The following is a 17,531-nucleotide window of genomic DNA, read 5'->3' as shown; positions in this document are numbered from 1 at the left end:
TCGTCGATTCGCCGGTCTTTCGGTTACTCCATATATTAACCATGATTCTTCGTACTTTTAACGAGAAAGTTATCAGCTTGAACGTGTCGCCAGACCGACTTTGCAATCGGGTTTGTTTTAATTGGATAGTTGGATTTTGTGTTCGGTTTATCATTTTATCGTCACTAAAAATGTTATTGAGGTCAAGAATGGGTATAGATGGAATTATTATTACGTATTAATTATGACGCCATTCGAGTTTTGGATGATTGCAATTGAAGTAACGCGTTCCTACGGATAAGAGCGTTCATTATTGATTTATTATCATCCATTATTATTTATTGTTATCAGTATTTATTATTCGTATATTATTATTGAATTATTATCAACATACATTCTCTTTATATTATCGTTTATTATTCATTTATCCATCGTATTATTCATTTTCGTTTATTATTCACAGATGTTAATACTTTAGAAGCTTTTAGATTCCTCGACTAATTAACTAGAAGCAAAAATTTATTTATACAATTTACAGTAATTTATTTGTAGATCGCCACAATGTTTAGGCTGTTTTTGATAGTTCAATAACGAAGCTTCTGAGACAAAATTTATTAATTTCGAATGAAAAATGAATTACCATAGTTGAAATTTCGAAAACATATTTCATTTATTTGCATCGTAACGCTTTCACGTTTACATTATAAATTGAGCTCTTGTTTGAAATATTTTGTCGTAAAATCGTGGAACGCAACTGGAATATCGCAACAATGCGGATCATCCTACGTACTTATTCTCTTGCTGAAGTAAGCAAAATACTCAAACTTTTTAAGACATAACATAATTTTACCTCGAGACGCATTACGGTATTACGACATCGAAATATAAATACGAATAGTTATCACTTTTCGCTAAAAGGCAGGTTTCATTTGCATTTAATAAATACATGCTCTATATTTACAAATAAATATCGAATAAACGTTCAATTGCATTTAAAAAGAATGCAATTAACCTTTGCAAACACACTGGTGAATTTGCAAAGAAAATTACTCTGCAATATTTGGGAGTTTATAATCGAACTTGTGAGAACCATTTGTTAAGTCGTGATTTTCAATTTTCTATTTTTTCCATTTTGAAAACTACGTTCATAAAAATATTCATTTGCACACAAATCCACAGTTTAGTGATAATCTAAGCTCTTTCGGGCAGTTGCACGCTAATCATTTACACGGATAATAAAATTGAACGACAAATTTCGCTCTCAGGTGTATCTCGATGCGTGGTTTCAAAATTATAATCGCTCTCAGCGTTCCTTATGAAAATTGCCTTCAGACATATCCCATTAATCTCAAGGGTTGAGACACTCTAGCATTGATTCATACTCTCCTTATCTCCATTCGAATAATAGAACACCACTTACGACTTACAAATAATCATTACATTTAAACAAAATTAATACATCATCGCCCATGTATGTACAATGCGTGTGTACGAGGCTAATACAAAATTTGACTTGCCAATTTCGCGACCAAAAATCTGTACGTTCGAATTAATCAATGAAATGATCCGAGGACGAATTCTTTATGAAAGCAAGAGATTCTGGATGAAAAATTAAACGATCTTGCGCGTTTCGAGATTCGCCATGTATGCACTCCATTCGCAGATACTTAGCAGAACGCGACATTCCAATGACGATCGAGAACAAAAATAAAAATTCACTGGCAACGTTCGCAGGTCGTACTCGCACGCAGGTAGACCACGTTCGCGGATCAGGTTCGCAGGCCATGTTCGCAGGCCATGTTCGCAGATTAGGTATGCACGTTGGCACGTTCGCAAGTCACATTCGCACGCTCGCAGGCCGCGTCGGCGGACCCGGTTCGTAGGCCATGTTCACAGATCATGTTCGCACACTAGATACGCGCGTTCGGAGGTCGCATTGGCGGGCAACGTTCGGGGAACAGGTTCGCACGTCCTGAGGCCACTTTCGCATGTTAGCAGGCCACATTCTGACGTTTCGCAGTGCGACATTTCAACGAGGATCGAGGGCAAAGATCAAAAGATGGATACAATGTGCAGCTTTCCCGAAACTCGATATCAGGGGATCCGAGGTGTTTTCTCTGCTCTCTGGCTCAGTTGAGATGTCTTGAATGGCTACCTCTTTGTCTAAACTACACGCGCTGACGTTTAAGTAAATAGCGCCGATGCCAGGAACAATCTTACCGTTCTTTCGTAAGTATCACGCAGAAATCATTTTGTTTTCCTTCCGTTCCGTCAGATATCGTGCTGGCGTTTCACAAAGAACAGAATGTTTGTGTTACTTTTAAAATTTTCTTAGGATAGGCGTCAGAAATTCACTCTTCGATCAGGTCGCGGCTACGAATGAATTTCATGAAAAAAAGTAACAACATACAGCGTAACAAGCGTTTGTAGCAGAACAAAACTTAGCGATGTAATACAACGTCTTGTTGACACGGAACGATAAAAATTACAGTCGCGGTTTGGACCATCTCTTTTTTTATTCTTTAAAGAAGGGAAGTGGAGTTTTTAATTGGAAATTAAAATTATACGCGTCTTTCTATTTAACGAGAATTGACAAACGAGAATAAAACTATCGAGCGATAGATTCTGATGTACCTGATGATTCTTACTAATCCTCTATCGATCATTGAGGGAATTGTTGCTCACATTTATTATTTACTTACGTATTATTTACTCAAAGACCGATGATATTCATCGACTAATAAGATCAAGATCGAACAATGTTTATTTCGTTTTTTGTCGACTGCATTCCACGCTGTGCTTGTGGCCGAAAGTGCACTCGCACGGAGGATTGCGAGAGAGAAACGATGTCCCGTAGTGGGTTTGCTACTATCATCCAATTTACAAGCGAACCGTGTGCAGCGGTTAATAGCTGCCGGAATAATGGGCATCGTGCAGGTAGTGATGGGATCGAAACGAACATACAGCAAACGTAAATCTTTCGGATAATAAAAGTTTCTTTCACTTCTGTCATTCGTCTAAGACGTCGTTTCTTTTGTTCTTTTTCTTTTATATCCCTGCGTCGCGGAGAAACAGATTTTGCGAGTAGTCGTAAAGTTTATTTCTGCGCCTAGAACGACGCGTGTCGTGTGGTCTCGCGCGCTTTCAAAGACCGTATTTTTGGATCTGTACAGTACTCCTCGAAACGGCCGTTATACACGTCGTAATAATTAATACCGCCTTTGCTTGTTGAAGGTTATGGTTTTATAAATTCTGGTTTTATAGAGAGGAGAGCGTGTACAGTATGCTATATTCTCGGAACTTATGCTGTGCAATTTGAAGAATATTGGATTTTTAACGTTTCTGCAAATCTTTCCAAGCTCTCTTATTATCGAACCGATGAAAATACTTTCTCGGTCTTTTCGACTTCTAACGTGATATTTCTATCGTGAACTAATTGAAAAATTCTTTCGGTGCATCTTCGATCCTTTGCTTACATTTTCTATAAATACACAAATATCTATAGTCTTGTAACTTTTGAGAGAATCTGTATGTGAAAGTTTCCTCTTTTCCTCAAAGTCGCTCTTTGATCCAATCGATACATTTTCAATAACTTCAAACCAAACCACGATTCCCTTGTATAAAAAGTTTATGCGATATTAATATTTCACGAAGATTCAATTTTTTTAAATGCCTAATATCTTGTCTTTATAGCGTTGATCTCCGTTAGGGAACGAACACGATTGACGACTATTAAATTCTACGAATTCCAGGATTTTCTCCTTATTTTATAGGAATTCGTATTTCTCGGCCAAAGTAGATATTACAGATTCGAGTAACAAGTGGATAATAATTCTTAACTACAAGCGTGCTAACAAGAGCGATTTCTGATTTTAAAGAAGCACCACAGTGTGCCGCGAGTTATCTGTCACGAGATCGCCTAATAAAGACCGAATTCTCGAACATCTTTCTACTGGCCAGAGAACGAGGATGCTGTGCTCGTTCACGCTCTTTGTGCGCGACTAGCGTGTTCGACACGTTGGCATCAACGTGACCTGTTAATGGTTCAATCTGCCACAAGATGCGCCAAAATACATTCTCAGAAACAATAATTCTTCTACAAAAGACACTTGGCGAACGTTCCCTTTGAAATCTATTAATTTCCACTAGGTTTTTCAAAATTAGGCGATAGGCTGTATAAAAGCTAATTATTTTTTATCAAATATATTACGTTAAAGGTATTTATTAATTAACGTTATCTACTATAAAACCACTTTCTTCAATTTTTGCGTAACAAACATCGTAGAAATTATAGGTTTCGAGATTCTCAAACGTATTATGACTCCATACTGGAAATACTGATAAAAGATGAAGTACAACAAATTTGTAATAAAAAAAAAAATCAAAATGGATAGCATACGATGAAATTATAATGCAAGGGACAAGATAAGCTTTTATTCATATATTTTGCAAAAAAATCGTTCAAATCGTCGGAATGTATAAAATTTCTACGAAGAATTATAAATTTCTCACTTTGACCATTCTGATAGTTCTAGCGTCAGGTAAAGGTATCGCGTTTCCTTTCAATTTCACCTACTTGAAAGTTATATCGGATTATCTATCATCGAGGGAGCCTCTTCGCCCTTTGTGCGATGCAAAAGCCCGGAAACATCAAATCTTAGAAATAATTTTTCCAGTTGTAGATATTTAAGAGAAGGATATCAAACTATCAACCATGAAACCACGTTTTCAAATTGAATTTTGGATTTGCACCCTCGGATTTTGATTAAAGATTCGAAAGAGTACGGATTAAAAGATCGCAAGAATGAGATACATCGTTCTGTTCATTGTAAATATTATAATTGTCAAATATTTTGGAGCAGGAGAAAAGGTAAAATGAATGGGTAAAATAATGAGTAATGAAAAATCTCGAAGGGTAAAAAAAAATCGAACAAAAATGTGTCAGTTTAAGCGTTCGTGTATTTTTTATGCAAATTCTAGCAGATAGAACTGGACAACAATCTCCATGAATATGTTCTGACAGCACGCGAAAATCGATCCCATCGCTATCTGCAAGCCGGTTACGCAAGAACTCGCCACGTGTCTCGTATGAATCGCAATCTTCTATGATAGACGTGACAGAACAGGAAGGAGGAATGAGATTGCGAACAAGTAACTATTCGATTGATATAAATATTTAAATCGTTTCTCGTTATACAGGACCCGTGGCGAATGTACGATTTATTTACAGTGGTTGAACATGAGTGACGAGAAAATGAGAAACTATGTACATAAATGCGCTTGTGAAATGATATTTACGAATACTTGGTGGAAGAAGTATAATGAATTTTCTAATATTTTTACACTAAACTTATCAATGTTTTATATGTTACATCTGGACTTTTATTATTTAAGAAAACTTATTCGCATTTCATGCGTTTTAATACATAGACGTGTAAATTAAATCGATGAAATATTGACGAAAGTTTATTGAATGCTTTATTTAGGAATATAATACTAATTTCATCGTTAAAATAATTTCTATGTTGATTTTTAATCTTCTAATCTATATTCAAGATTGCCGGGCAAAGTTACGAACGGTGCTCCTTTAAAGGATATTTATACATTTATAAGAGATTTACAAGATAGGAAAATATTTAAATTTAAAATAATTACCTATAAAAAGTTATTAAATCTAGATACACCGAATTAATTTACACACCTAATATTAAAAACAAATATATATATATATTCCATAATAATAATTATTCACATTTTTCTATTTTTTATTAAAAAATAGAGACACAAATAATTAAAACTATAGAATTTTTCAAACGTTTCGCTATACTTCTTTCGATACTTCGCTAAGTCCGTATACGCTACCCGTTAGGTATACTCTTGAAACAGTAGAATTTGAAATGGCACACTCGAGCGTTCAGAGTCGAGAGTCGAATTAAATAAATTAACTAATACAACTGAAAACTAGTGGCGAATGACGTCAAACACATCTGGTGGTTCGCGACCCTCGAATTATTATGCACCGTTCGAGCGTGCCTCGAGTATCTCACTATACAGTACGGAGGCAAAATTGAACGTTGTTAAACGACACGGCTATTTTCTATCGCATATATATCCGTTTATTTATATCTACATACCTATTTACTCGTCTTTCAATTCGCAATACACAATTGCATTTCTCTTTCACTTTCTTCTTTCATCTTGTCGAGTTTGTTCTTGCCGGATCGCAATATTCGCGCAATGATATTTCATAAAACTCGACAGTTTAAACAAATTTTTAAATCGTTCGATTTTGCCTCGAAATAATTCCAATGCTGTGGAACAGTTTCTCTTCTTTTCATGCAGAACAAGAATTAACGCTGTCCAGGCTGAAAAATTCAGAGAGCTTTCCTCTTGCTCTTTTACATAATTGTATTAAGCGATTCGAACTATTCAGAAGTCAATCTGACCAATTTTATTGGAAAATTGGTTGCACTGTTCGTGAAGTTAAGCGGTAATTGCGTGTTACGGTATTTAAATTGTAAGATTTTGGAAATTGTCGAATGGCGCAGAGTCACGCAGAATCTAAGCTCCATTCTATAGAAGCGAATTCTTTGATTTGCGAAAGATACCGCGCTATCGCATCTTCTTATTCGCAATAATTTACTAGTTAATGATGTTAGTGAATTGAATCGAATAGGATAATCATAGGATACGTAAATTGTAAGATTTCATTTGTTTTATTACCAAACTTATTCCATTATTCTTGTGATTCGTTTAACCCTCCTATCGTATCAGATAATAATGGAAATTCGTCAAAATCTTAGAACTTTATCTCGATCAACAAAACCAAAAAAGGAAACATCTGCATTCAAATTTAAGGATACGATTAAATCACGTAAAATTGATTAAACGCAATAGGGATATTAAAGGCCAGATTGACTTCCTTCTATTCAAAATGACACGCAAATAAAGACGAAGCGAGAAATTCTCCACCTAAACCTCATCATCCAAAAAGGAATCGCGATTCTGACTTTGTTCTCCGAGAAAATTCCGATCGCCTCGCATATTTCGTCTGCCTCTCGGTTGCTCGGTATTTCTTACCATCGTCCTTAGTGACTAGTTCGTTCAGCACTAATTTATTAAATGTAGAATTCCTTAGCTCTAATACTAGTGAGATCATTGTTCGACAAGGGAGCTGAAAGTGACCGGCAACTTAACGAGAGCAACGAAACGGAGAAACAAAATAAAAGAAAAAAAAAAAATAAAGAAAGAATCGCGAACGAGTCCGACTAAACTTATCTCTCGTATGTACATTTCTGTGTATGTGTGTGTATGCGTCTCGTTAAAAAAAAAGAGCGAGAAAGACACGAAGACAAATAATAATAATAATAATAAAATAAAATAAAACGAAAAAATCGAGCAAAAAAATATATATACATACACTTATTGTATAGGGTTAGGTTAGACGTGTTACAACACTGGATTTAAGTCTTTCTCTAGGAGATCGCGCGCGACTGATGGCCCGGATCGGTTTTCCCAATTTATTACATACGTATAGCTTCTCCATTTTTTCGGATTCAGCCGCGATTACTCGTGAATGTGGATACTCCGCGTCACGAGCAGTGCTTCCAGAGACATCGAGCGTCGTTTTTCAAGCGATGCGATGGCCCATGTACGAGAAATCCACGAAAATTGACCATCTTATTTCCATCTTTTGTATCATTTCTCCATCTTTTATATTTTTTGTTTCCTGTCTTTTATCCATTTGGATAATTTTACTCGACTAATATGTTAAAAATTGCAGAATAGATCAGATTGTAAATTTCCAAGTCGACCATTCGCGCCGTAGATTCGAAGGGAGGACGATCGAACGACTTACTCTTACTCGTCTCCGATCTCTTTTCCTTCGCAACTCCAGAAAATACAATGACCAATTTCTCACTATTTTATGGGACTAGACATCTTACTGACTGCACGCTCTCTTTCGTCCGCCTCTGTCCTCTTGGATCAGCTTCCTCACGCTTTCTTGTCCATTGGCCTCATCTTCCTTAGATAGTTTGTTCCCTCTCGCGCTTTTCTTCCTTTTGCTCGTTTAGCTCTCTTTGTTTGTTACGATTGTTTCGAGTTCGTGGTCTCTTCGACTGTCTCGACGGGTGCACGAACGAAGGAGGAAAGAAGTTAGAACACAGAGAGTTCGATGCTAAGATGAAAGAGGTGCTTCAAAATGGCGCCTCACGGGTCGTTGTTTTTGTCTCCGTTTCTACCTCTTTTTTCAATGGCGCACCCGATTTCACGCCCGATGTCTTCTCTAGCATCTGCAACGAGAAATAACAACTCTTATTAGTTACGAATTCCTTTAAATTCGTTCTTCGATTCTAAAATACAGGCGTCTGGAATTCGAACGATTAGCGATTTCCTCGATTATCGATTATTAGCTAAATAACGTACGAAACTGTTTGCCTAACATCTCTGCCAGTCCGATTATTTAATCTCAGAACACAGATATTCGTTATTTTCATGATCGACAATTTGTTTGATTATCGATCTATTAATTGAATAATATTTCAAACTGTCATGTAAGTAGAAATTTCTTTGAACCGGTTATTCAATCCTAGATCTCAAACATTCGTAGTTTTTTATAATTCGAGAATTTGTCTGATTATCAATTATTAATTAGATAACATTTTAAGCTATCGCTCAATAAATTCTGCGATACAGCGTCGCAAAGATAAAAATTTATATCAAGTTGTAATTTTTTTATCGACATTTGTGCTTTTTAAGAATGTATTGGGTAATAAGAAGATTTTTAGGAAAGGATGAGAAATCTAATTTCGGCTTTCCGTGTTTTTTCTCTTTTATTGGACGTAAGATTGATTTGAAAAAAAAATTGCTCGAGAGACTATCGCGTGATATTTATACGGTATATCGTAATGATGTCGTATCGTTTGCAAAATACCATTGAGAAAAGTAATTTAGAAGATAAAAATTGCACGTTGAAGATAAGAGCGTCAGACTGGGAAATAAATGCAAACACAGCGAGAGACTCTGATCTAATCCCTTATCATCTTTGTTTGCTTATTATTGGATCTCGTTTAATTTCTGTTATAATTCGATAATTCTGTAACACTATGGAAATTTTATTGTAAATCTGCTGATTCGTTGAACGGTATTAATCCGGAGAAAATATTTATTTCCTACAGATTAATTAAAAAATTCAGATAGAACTGTTCGAAGGAAGAAGGGAAACGATAGTTCGCGACGGTGGTAGATACCTTGCCAAGACGACGACGCCTCTGTCGTCGATGCCTGCAGCCGCAATGGCCGGCGCGATGCCTCCTCAACGGGTTTTTCCTGTCGCAGCCGCCGGCGTCGTCGTCACGGTCCATGTTAGCCCCCTTCTTTCGTGCTCCCTTCGACCCGTGGATTTTACATTTAATTGTACCGTGGACGTAGTCGATGTCCGACCTCGATCTCTCTTCCAACGACGACGAGGTTGCCGACCTCGTGGACAGGTACGGGTATTTTTCTATCCAGACCGGGCTGTTTCTGTAAAAGACAGAAACAAACGTGGCGAATTATGAAAATCGGCAACGTTATTTCTTGAATCGTTTCGTATCTTAGCTTGGAAGTTAGAAGCGAAAGCGCGATAAGCGCAGAACACGATGAATATCGCGACGAAGATGCGCATGCGAGAAAAATGTCCATATATTTGAGAAAAAGTATTTTATTTTTATTATTAATTCGTTAAACGATGTTACGTGTAATATTCTTTACTTTTTAAATTCCGGATCAGTCATAGATTGTAAATCAGATATTAAAATATATCATTATATCGTTTCACATTAAAGAACATTATACACGTGTAACATTCTTGAGCTACAAAACTCTACCGTAAGATCATTTTTTGAAAATAGTAATAAAATAATGTAGTATAAAATCTACGACTATGAAGAACAAGATTCGAAGGAAGATTATAACCATCCTTTATATTGGAAGGATTAATTAACAAGAAAGTGCAGATTCATTTACTCCCTTGTTTCTCCGATACGCTTAATTCGTTCGAGCAATGAACCTGCCGGACATACATGAAGTACGAAATACTCGTAGTTGTAAAGGAGGAAATAGAAAAGTGTCAGTGAGATATTTGACAGATGATTGATTAATGAATAAAGAGGTTTGTTAAGCTACCATAAATTACTCGCTGCATGAAATCTCTGATTATTCTCATGCGCTGAGATGTTTCGAATTTTTATATTCTGTAATTACTTCTTGCAAAGAGTATACTCGTTAGAGTGGAAGAAATCATTCATGAAGAGATTATCGTGTTTCAATGTGTGCATGTCCGACGAGGAGTCAACCGAAGTTACTCTTAATTACGATTAATGTTCTTCGTCAGAAGTTTGAGAAGACGTTGATGAAGTCGACCATGCAATGGAAAATAAAACGTAAGAAAATCTTTTCTCAAAGACAGGTAGGTTACACCGGCGTAGCGATTGTACGATCGAGTTTTGATACTAAATCTTATTCGCAAACCGCACGAAATCAAATTCGACAAAAAGAAAGAAATTCGACATCAAGAAAATTCTTTGTACTCGCGATGAATGCATTAACGATGAGTACACTGCAAGCGCTTATGGAAGGTTTACGATCTTGTAAGGATAAATTAAAGAACTAGGCTCTGACTAGATATCATAACCGGTAGTTTATTTGTAATATTCCATGTATTTTTGAATATCGTATAATCATTTTTCTACTTTTAAATGCAGTCATGAATGTATAGGTACTCGAGTTCTAACAGAGAAAACAAATTATAGCATAATTATTATTAAGCTTATATTTCCTATAAAGCTAGAAATAAACGTTTCGATCTTCTAATAAATAGAAATGGATGTAAGAGGTTAAGAACCACGCCTGATAACGAGTTACGTTAAAAAGATACTACGGCAAGATATAGATATTATATAAAAATGAAAGAGTTGAAAATTATAATGTGATGTAACGTAATGTCTTACATATTCAGATAAACTTTTAGTGTAATTATTGATATAAGCTGGTAAGTAAATATGTTACCAGTGATGAAAGACACTGAGATTGGCACATATCGATACTTAATTATTAACAACTGATAAATATAACAATTATCGATGTACTTCGTGCGGCGATAGACGTTTTATTTTCGTCATTTCGTTTATAAAATACTGAACCTTTCAAATTCATTTATTTCGTTCGTAGGTTTAACATTCTCATTTTCTGGAACTTACGTACATATCTTTCGGTTCCTTTTCCTTATTCGCTTAAAATATGATTCATACAACATAAAATAATTTTTCTCGTATTAAACTGATAGATAATAATAATCATGCGATGGCGCGTTACGTCACAAGCATAAACGCGATAAAATAATGAGTAAAAAATCGCACATTCGCTAGAATTGGTTAGTGCGTCCGTCAGTTTGCGATAGTTATCAATTAGTAGTGAGAAATTGAATGTTAGGGCTGCTGTAAAGTATCTAACGTTGCTCGATCACGGTGGAAAGTATCACCTCGTTGTCCGAAGCTTTCTCCGCGAAGTTCAACCGTAGATTTACGAGCGTCAAAACCAAGAGTAATTGCTCTAACAGATTTAACAAATAAACCAGTTGCTCGGCAAACAATTTCAAATTATAGAGTTACATAATAAATATATTAGACAGAATTTTACCTAAACTACGGTTCACTCTGTATGAAATAAATTTTAGCCATCGAAATAGCGCCAATCGGTCCTAAATTCCGTCAAACAAAATTCAACGTAAAAATCGAACTCTACCGAATAACCAAAGATGCGAGCAACTTCGTTGCAATTTTGACAAACGAACCTAAACCAACGCAACGATATCGATAAAAACATTGCGTTTCCATCAATAATCCTGTCATCGAGTAATTCCTCAAGCAGAACTTCTACCGTAACAGAGCTAAAAGTGAATAACAAATTAATATCAGTTAAATGGATTTCACCTTGCAAATATAAATTACAATAGACTTTGCTTTGAGCAAGAACGACGCGATGCGTTCTAAGATAGAAGATCTACGAATATTATATCCAAGTTGTTAAGAATCTAAAAATGACGGTTTAACAGCCGCCCGATTAACGGGTTGATCGAAGCGATAGCTGCATTTCAACTCATTGTCCTCGGCGGTTCACGTTTCGAAATAGTACTCGATTCGCGCGTACCTCGTCACATCTGCGATAAACAATAGGCGCGAAATCGATAATCCAGCTGCTTGAACGCTGCACGCATGCGCGTAAGATCTTCTGAGAAGAGTGCGAGGGAGATGATATTGAAAAAGAATGAGAATAAAAAGGCGAAGAAGATTGTTTTATCGATCGTTGAAACAAGATAGACGGGAAAAAAAAACTGTAGATCGAGCGACGAAAGAGATAGCGCTCGATCGTCCTAGTACTTCGGACTAACCTTCCTGGCTGAGGCCACTCCACGCAACCGTGAACTTTAGGAAAAGCGACAGAGATTATCATGGAGCGGCTGATAATCGCCGCTCTCGAGCCTTCTGTCCTCGTCTCTCCCGGTTTCTCTGCGACAATTGAACCGGCCGGGCCGGCTAATAACCACGGCTCCGCGAAGCCACCTACTATCGACGTGGTAAAGTCCACCGAGATGAATTCCCTTCTATCGTGAGGAACGAAAGAATAACAAGTAGCTGATTGGAAGAACAGCTCGCCGATGGCAGGCGGTTAAATAGGTGCTTTTCGCGATTCTCATCGTACTCGAGCCAATGACTGATGGAATGTCGATTACGAGCTACGAATTCTGCCTATGGGCGCTGCTCTGATCTGTCGATCTTGGTCTAGTGACAGAATACGTATTTTTCTGCATAAATTTCCGTCAAGATATATTAAAATCTTTGACGTGATCGAGGAATACGAATTGGGACCTATGGATGCTGCTTCGAGTGCCTCTAATACGTTTGGTTTATGGATTTTTGTCAAATAAATTCTTAAGGGTATAATTTTAATAATAATTCGCGATGATAGTTCGTTGGTGTTTTTGGAAGCAGAGAGAGAGTTACCTCGGATACTGCTTTGATCTATCGAGATTCAATTGGTAATCGAACAGATATCTTTTAAACGAATTTTTCAAAATATTTGCTAGTTATTTGAGATAATTCCTTGGTCCGGGATGGTTCTTTGAAATAAAATTAAATAATGCAAATCGATCGGGTGCTCTGATTTGTCACACTTGCGTTAGAAAGTGAATACACTTTTGTCTCAAATTTTTGCTAATTTATAAGGATTTGGAATAACTTTCAGTGAAGAATAAAATATTATATTTGTTCATATTGGTAACGAGTGGATCGAGGAACTGAATAGACGATATCTGGATCGAGATTTCGACAGCTGAGCTAAATGTTTCGAAGATAAAGTCGAAACGTTGATCTGGCTTATCAAAGATCGATTTAAATATACATCCGAGTTACGTTCCCGTGTAATTCGTCGACTAGAATTAGAAACTCGGAATCGTAAAGTCGATTTTCATCGAAAAATATTGAACGTTGCTTTCCCTTAAATTCATCTCGTTGTATAAGACGATCTTTGCGAAAAACAACTTCCTTGTGTTATTAATAAATTGATAAACGAGCGCATCGAAAGAGAAATAAAACTGAAGCACGATATACGAATAAATAACAGAAGTAAAAGAAGAAATTGAGTCGCAGAAGCTATTTCGAACTTGGAATGTTAACGAGGTCGTTGGGAAATTAATCTCATGGCCGATAATTGCAGCCGAAATCACTGGAAAAAACCCAAGGCGAGTCGAAGGTTGGAAGTTGTTGCAAAAATCTTTGCATAATGGAATATTCAGACGTTGAACGGGTCAATTTAACAGTTAAATCGGCTAGATCCCGCGAAGTCGATGATTTCCGGCCAAGACAGGAAAGAAATTGATCGTCGCGTTGAATATTTAAACACGTCTGGCGAAGATTGGTCCTCAAGGCAAAGACGAGGTGTTATTGGAAATTATAATGTTATTGGAAAGGTTAACAAAGTCTGAGGTAAGCGACCATAATCGACAACAAGAATAACGTTGATCCCCTGGTTTCGTTTCATCGATCCATCGATGAAACCACCAGAAGATTTGCGAATGTCTCTTGAATTGAATTTTAATTTGGTCGAAGGAGAAAATTAACTGCGCCGCAGCAGATAGATTAAAGTTTCAAATGTTCGATTAACGTTTCAAACGCTTCGCAAACAAAGAAGAAAGCAAAAGATCGTAACTGAAAAGTACTATCACTTTCTACGAAAAGATTCGTTTTCTAGAATCTGATATCGAAGATTATGAAAATATGCAAAATTACGAATAAAAAATAAAGCGTATGAGAAATCTAGTGATTTATGCGTGAAAACTAAACTGAGAAGAAACGTTCGCGCCAAAGAAAGACGCACGGTTGTCAAAAACCATGTCTAAAAATGAAATCTTCGAAACCTCTGGTAACTATCAAACTTTTAATAATTCGTCCGGCTAAAACCCAGAAACTCGAGGGAAGGGATCAATTTACTCGTCGAAAAGTCGATCAACCGATAAATAACTATCTAACCGTCGTGCAGAAGCGGCGCAGCAAGGAAAATAGCGTGTACAAAGTTTCGTAGCTTACAGTGTAGAAAAATACCAAAAGAAAAACAGGAGAAACTAACATCCACTCACACGGCGTCCACGGAACTGGACTTCTCCGGCTTGCAATATTGTTGCAGCTGGGTATAGGTGCACGTATGGTAGCAACACTCCTCCGCGAGTCCCGGGCCCACGGAATCCATAGGACTATCCTCGCTGCTGTAGGAAAACGGCTCGTTGTAACCTCGATCCTTGCACGCGAGGTACAGAGCGTCGCTGAGACTTTTCGAGCATAGCCTGAGCAAGGACCTCTTGTAAGGGGTGCTGTTAACCGTGTCGAGAAGCGTGAGCAACATCAGGCCGACCAGGACTATCGTCCTCGCTCTGCTTCTTCCAAACATGGTGGTTTTCGCGCGGCAACCGCTTCGTGGCATTGCGAATGGTACAACTTTCGCTTCTTCGAAAAGACAGCTACGTGTAATTCCCACTGGTAACCAGTCGAACGACACAGTGACGGATTATCGTCGTTCCCTTAATTCACGAAAGCTGGTCGAAAGGTATCGCGTTCACTGGTAAACACGACACGTGCCTTTGATCCGTCCACTCTTCGAACTGTACGAAACTTTTACAAATATTCTTCGGCCGATCGAATGTTCGAGGAGTTGCTCGATTCGGAGATTCTAAACTGGAAACGTGGATCTTCGGAGATACGGAGACGATGTGTTCCGGACACGGTGTACCGGTGGACTAGGTGTTCCAGGTGACCAGGATCGGTTTTATACGCGCACTTTTGCCGATCGTGGGGCTCGTTATCGGAGAACGTGCTCAACGTGGTCGTATCGTAAACGACGACGAAAAGAGAGGAAAAAGAGAGAAAGAGAGAGAAAAAGAGAAAGAGAGGGAGCGCGGTTCTCGTTCCCGAAGATGAGACCTCCGTTGGTACCGAGTTCCTCGGTGCCACTGGTACCGGCTAGCCTCGCCACGCGGTTCTTGTTCTAGATTTCACGGATTAGAGGAGTGGAACAATAAGGAGGCGCAGCTCGAAGGAGGGGAAAAGATCAGCAGAGGAGTAGGTGGCGGAGCGTCAAACGCGATCATAGAGAAGGGGGAGGTCACGTCGGACTGCTGGTGGTACGCGTCCTCGTGTGTGCTTCATAGTAGATCGAGAGAAGGGGTCGATGGAGCGAGATCGCTCGATCTCTGTCACGTTTCTTTGGCCGGTACAGAGGAACCGAACGTGCTAGCCTAGTCATATTCTCCAGGTGAACTTGGTTATCTCTTACGTCCGTCGTCCAATTGAATGTACGACCGTAAAATACCAAGTTTATCACTGATTCGCGTGAAACTGTCATAGAACGTCTGTAGTGTTTTTAGTTCCTCGAGGTCAACCTCGATTTTTCATCAGATACCTGGAACACGTGTACGTAAGATCTGTGCCAGGAGACGGAGGGATAAAGTAACGCGTGAGTAGATACGAAGGTTAAGGGAAGGAGCGTGATATTTTATGTTCGTTGATGCACTGAGTTTCGAGTTTCATTCTACGATTAAACGAGGCAAAACGAAGATACTTTTTTAGGCTCTGTTAGGATCTGTCTTTGAAAAATAGCCGATGAATCGACGAAGTTTCGTTAGTGTTCCGATATTCCGCTATTGTATTCCATATTCTGTTCATACATCGATAGTCTAATATTTGTCGCAGACAAAGATCATGAAATACAACGAAATCTTAGGAAAATAGTATTTATGCTCGTAAATTAAAAACGTAAATTCGTACGTTTTAGCATCCAAAGTGAAATAATGGCATCGATCGACGATGTGCCGAATTTCAAAATTATTTGCCTGAAAAAGGTAGGAAACGTGATAAAATAGGAAACGTATCGCGTTCTTCTCCTGCAGTCTTCGTATGCGTTATAATTTAGAAAGAATGTGATTGTTCCTTGGTCAGTGGAAGACAAAGGGGTGGCGGTGGTCGCGGTTTGGTTAATCGCGCTGTATTTCGTCTCGAGTACGATAAATTCGATAAATACGTCCGCGTATTTTCGCGATACACGCCGAGGGGAAACAGGGGACGCTCGATCGACCTCCTACCCTCGTTTCTTTCCGACGATCGTACCAATTCCGATTATCGTCCAGCTACAGAGAGATTGTTCGACGTTTCTATTCATAGAAACCTCGTATGGGGGGTGCGAACAGCCGGGTAGATAACGACCGATGTTTCCACTCGAGATTTAGGAGGTGACGTCCCACTATGAACGCGATTCCTTCCATTGAACTTTGATTAGGCGATACCGGTGAAATATACGAATATTGGACAGGTTTTTCTGTTCGTTGGATGAGAATAAGGTAGAGTCTTATTTTTCGGTTTATCTGATCTACTCGAATTTCAATGCGGTTGAATTTGTCTCATACGATGGAGGAGACTTTGTTTGTGTAACAGTTTTGTGTATTTTTCTTTTCTAATATTTACTTTTATCCAGTTTAATCTTCGCTATGCGATAGCTAATACTTTGTTTACACGGTAACGGTATGTATTTTTCTTTCGCTTAATCTTTGTTACGTAGATTTTTCCATTCACCAAAATATGCAACTGTTTCGATCCCGATTTTTATGGTTTACACAAACCTTCCTCGAATATGATTCTCGTCATACGCAATAATATCGCATTGTAATCTAAGTAAGTTCGGTTAAACTCAATATTTTCCTTTATTTAAGCAAGTTTATTTACGTTGCAACGTAATACTCTGCCGATACAGCAATTCCACAATTTTTGTTCTCTTTCTTTTGGTTTTTGTCGATTGGTAAAGACCTACAATCTAAAATAACGAGAACGTGATTGTAGATGGTATCGGCTTACGGGTCGTCAGCATTCGTATCGGTTTACCTCGACAGTGTAATTGAAACGTGTCCGGGAAATTTTTTCTTCTTTAAGTAAAAAGTTGAACGTTTGTTTCGTTTATTTTAAGCTCGTCTT

The 17,531-nt window shown here is 37.9% G+C and overlaps 1 protein-coding gene across 1 annotated transcript; it reads right to left on the bottom strand.

Moving 5' to 3' along the window:
• Positions 1 to 3,007: 3,007 nt before the first annotated feature.
• On the bottom strand, positions 3,008 to 16,327 carry LOC117164661 (uncharacterized). Its single transcript, XM_033347873.2, has 3 exons — positions 14,654 to 16,327; positions 9,231 to 9,504; positions 3,008 to 8,273 (listed from the first exon to the last, which is right to left on the bottom strand). The coding sequence occupies exons 1-3, from the start codon at positions 14,992 to 14,994 to the stop codon at positions 8,178 to 8,180; spliced, it is 711 nt and encodes a 236-aa protein (XP_033203764.1). The 5' UTR covers positions 14,995 to 16,327; the 3' UTR covers positions 3,008 to 8,177.
• Positions 16,328 to 17,531: the final 1,204 nt, after the last annotated feature.

This window comes from Bombus vancouverensis, chromosome 13 (assembly GCF_051014615.1).
Source record: "Bombus vancouverensis nearcticus chromosome 13, iyBomVanc1_principal, whole genome shotgun sequence".
NCBI lineage: Eukaryota > Metazoa > Arthropoda > Insecta > Hymenoptera > Apidae > Bombus > Bombus vancouverensis.
Note: the sequence above shows the minus strand (reverse complement) of the source record. Positions and strands in the feature narration are given on the sequence as shown.

Excerpts from the sequence above, each read along its gene's own strand:
- LOC117164661 (XM_033347873.2), bottom strand. The coding sequence starts at position 14,994 with ATGCCACGAAGCGGTTGCCGCGCGAAAACCACCATGTTTGGAAGAAGC. Across the intron at positions 9,505-14,653 it reads TCCAGTTCCGTGGACGCCGT|AAACAGCCCGGTCTGGATAG; the intron begins GTGAGTGGATGT and ends TGTCTTTTACAG. Across the intron at positions 8,274-9,230 it reads GGCGTCGTCGTCTTGGCAAG|ATGCTAGAGAAGACATCGGG; the intron begins GTATCTACCACC and ends TTCTCGTTGCAG.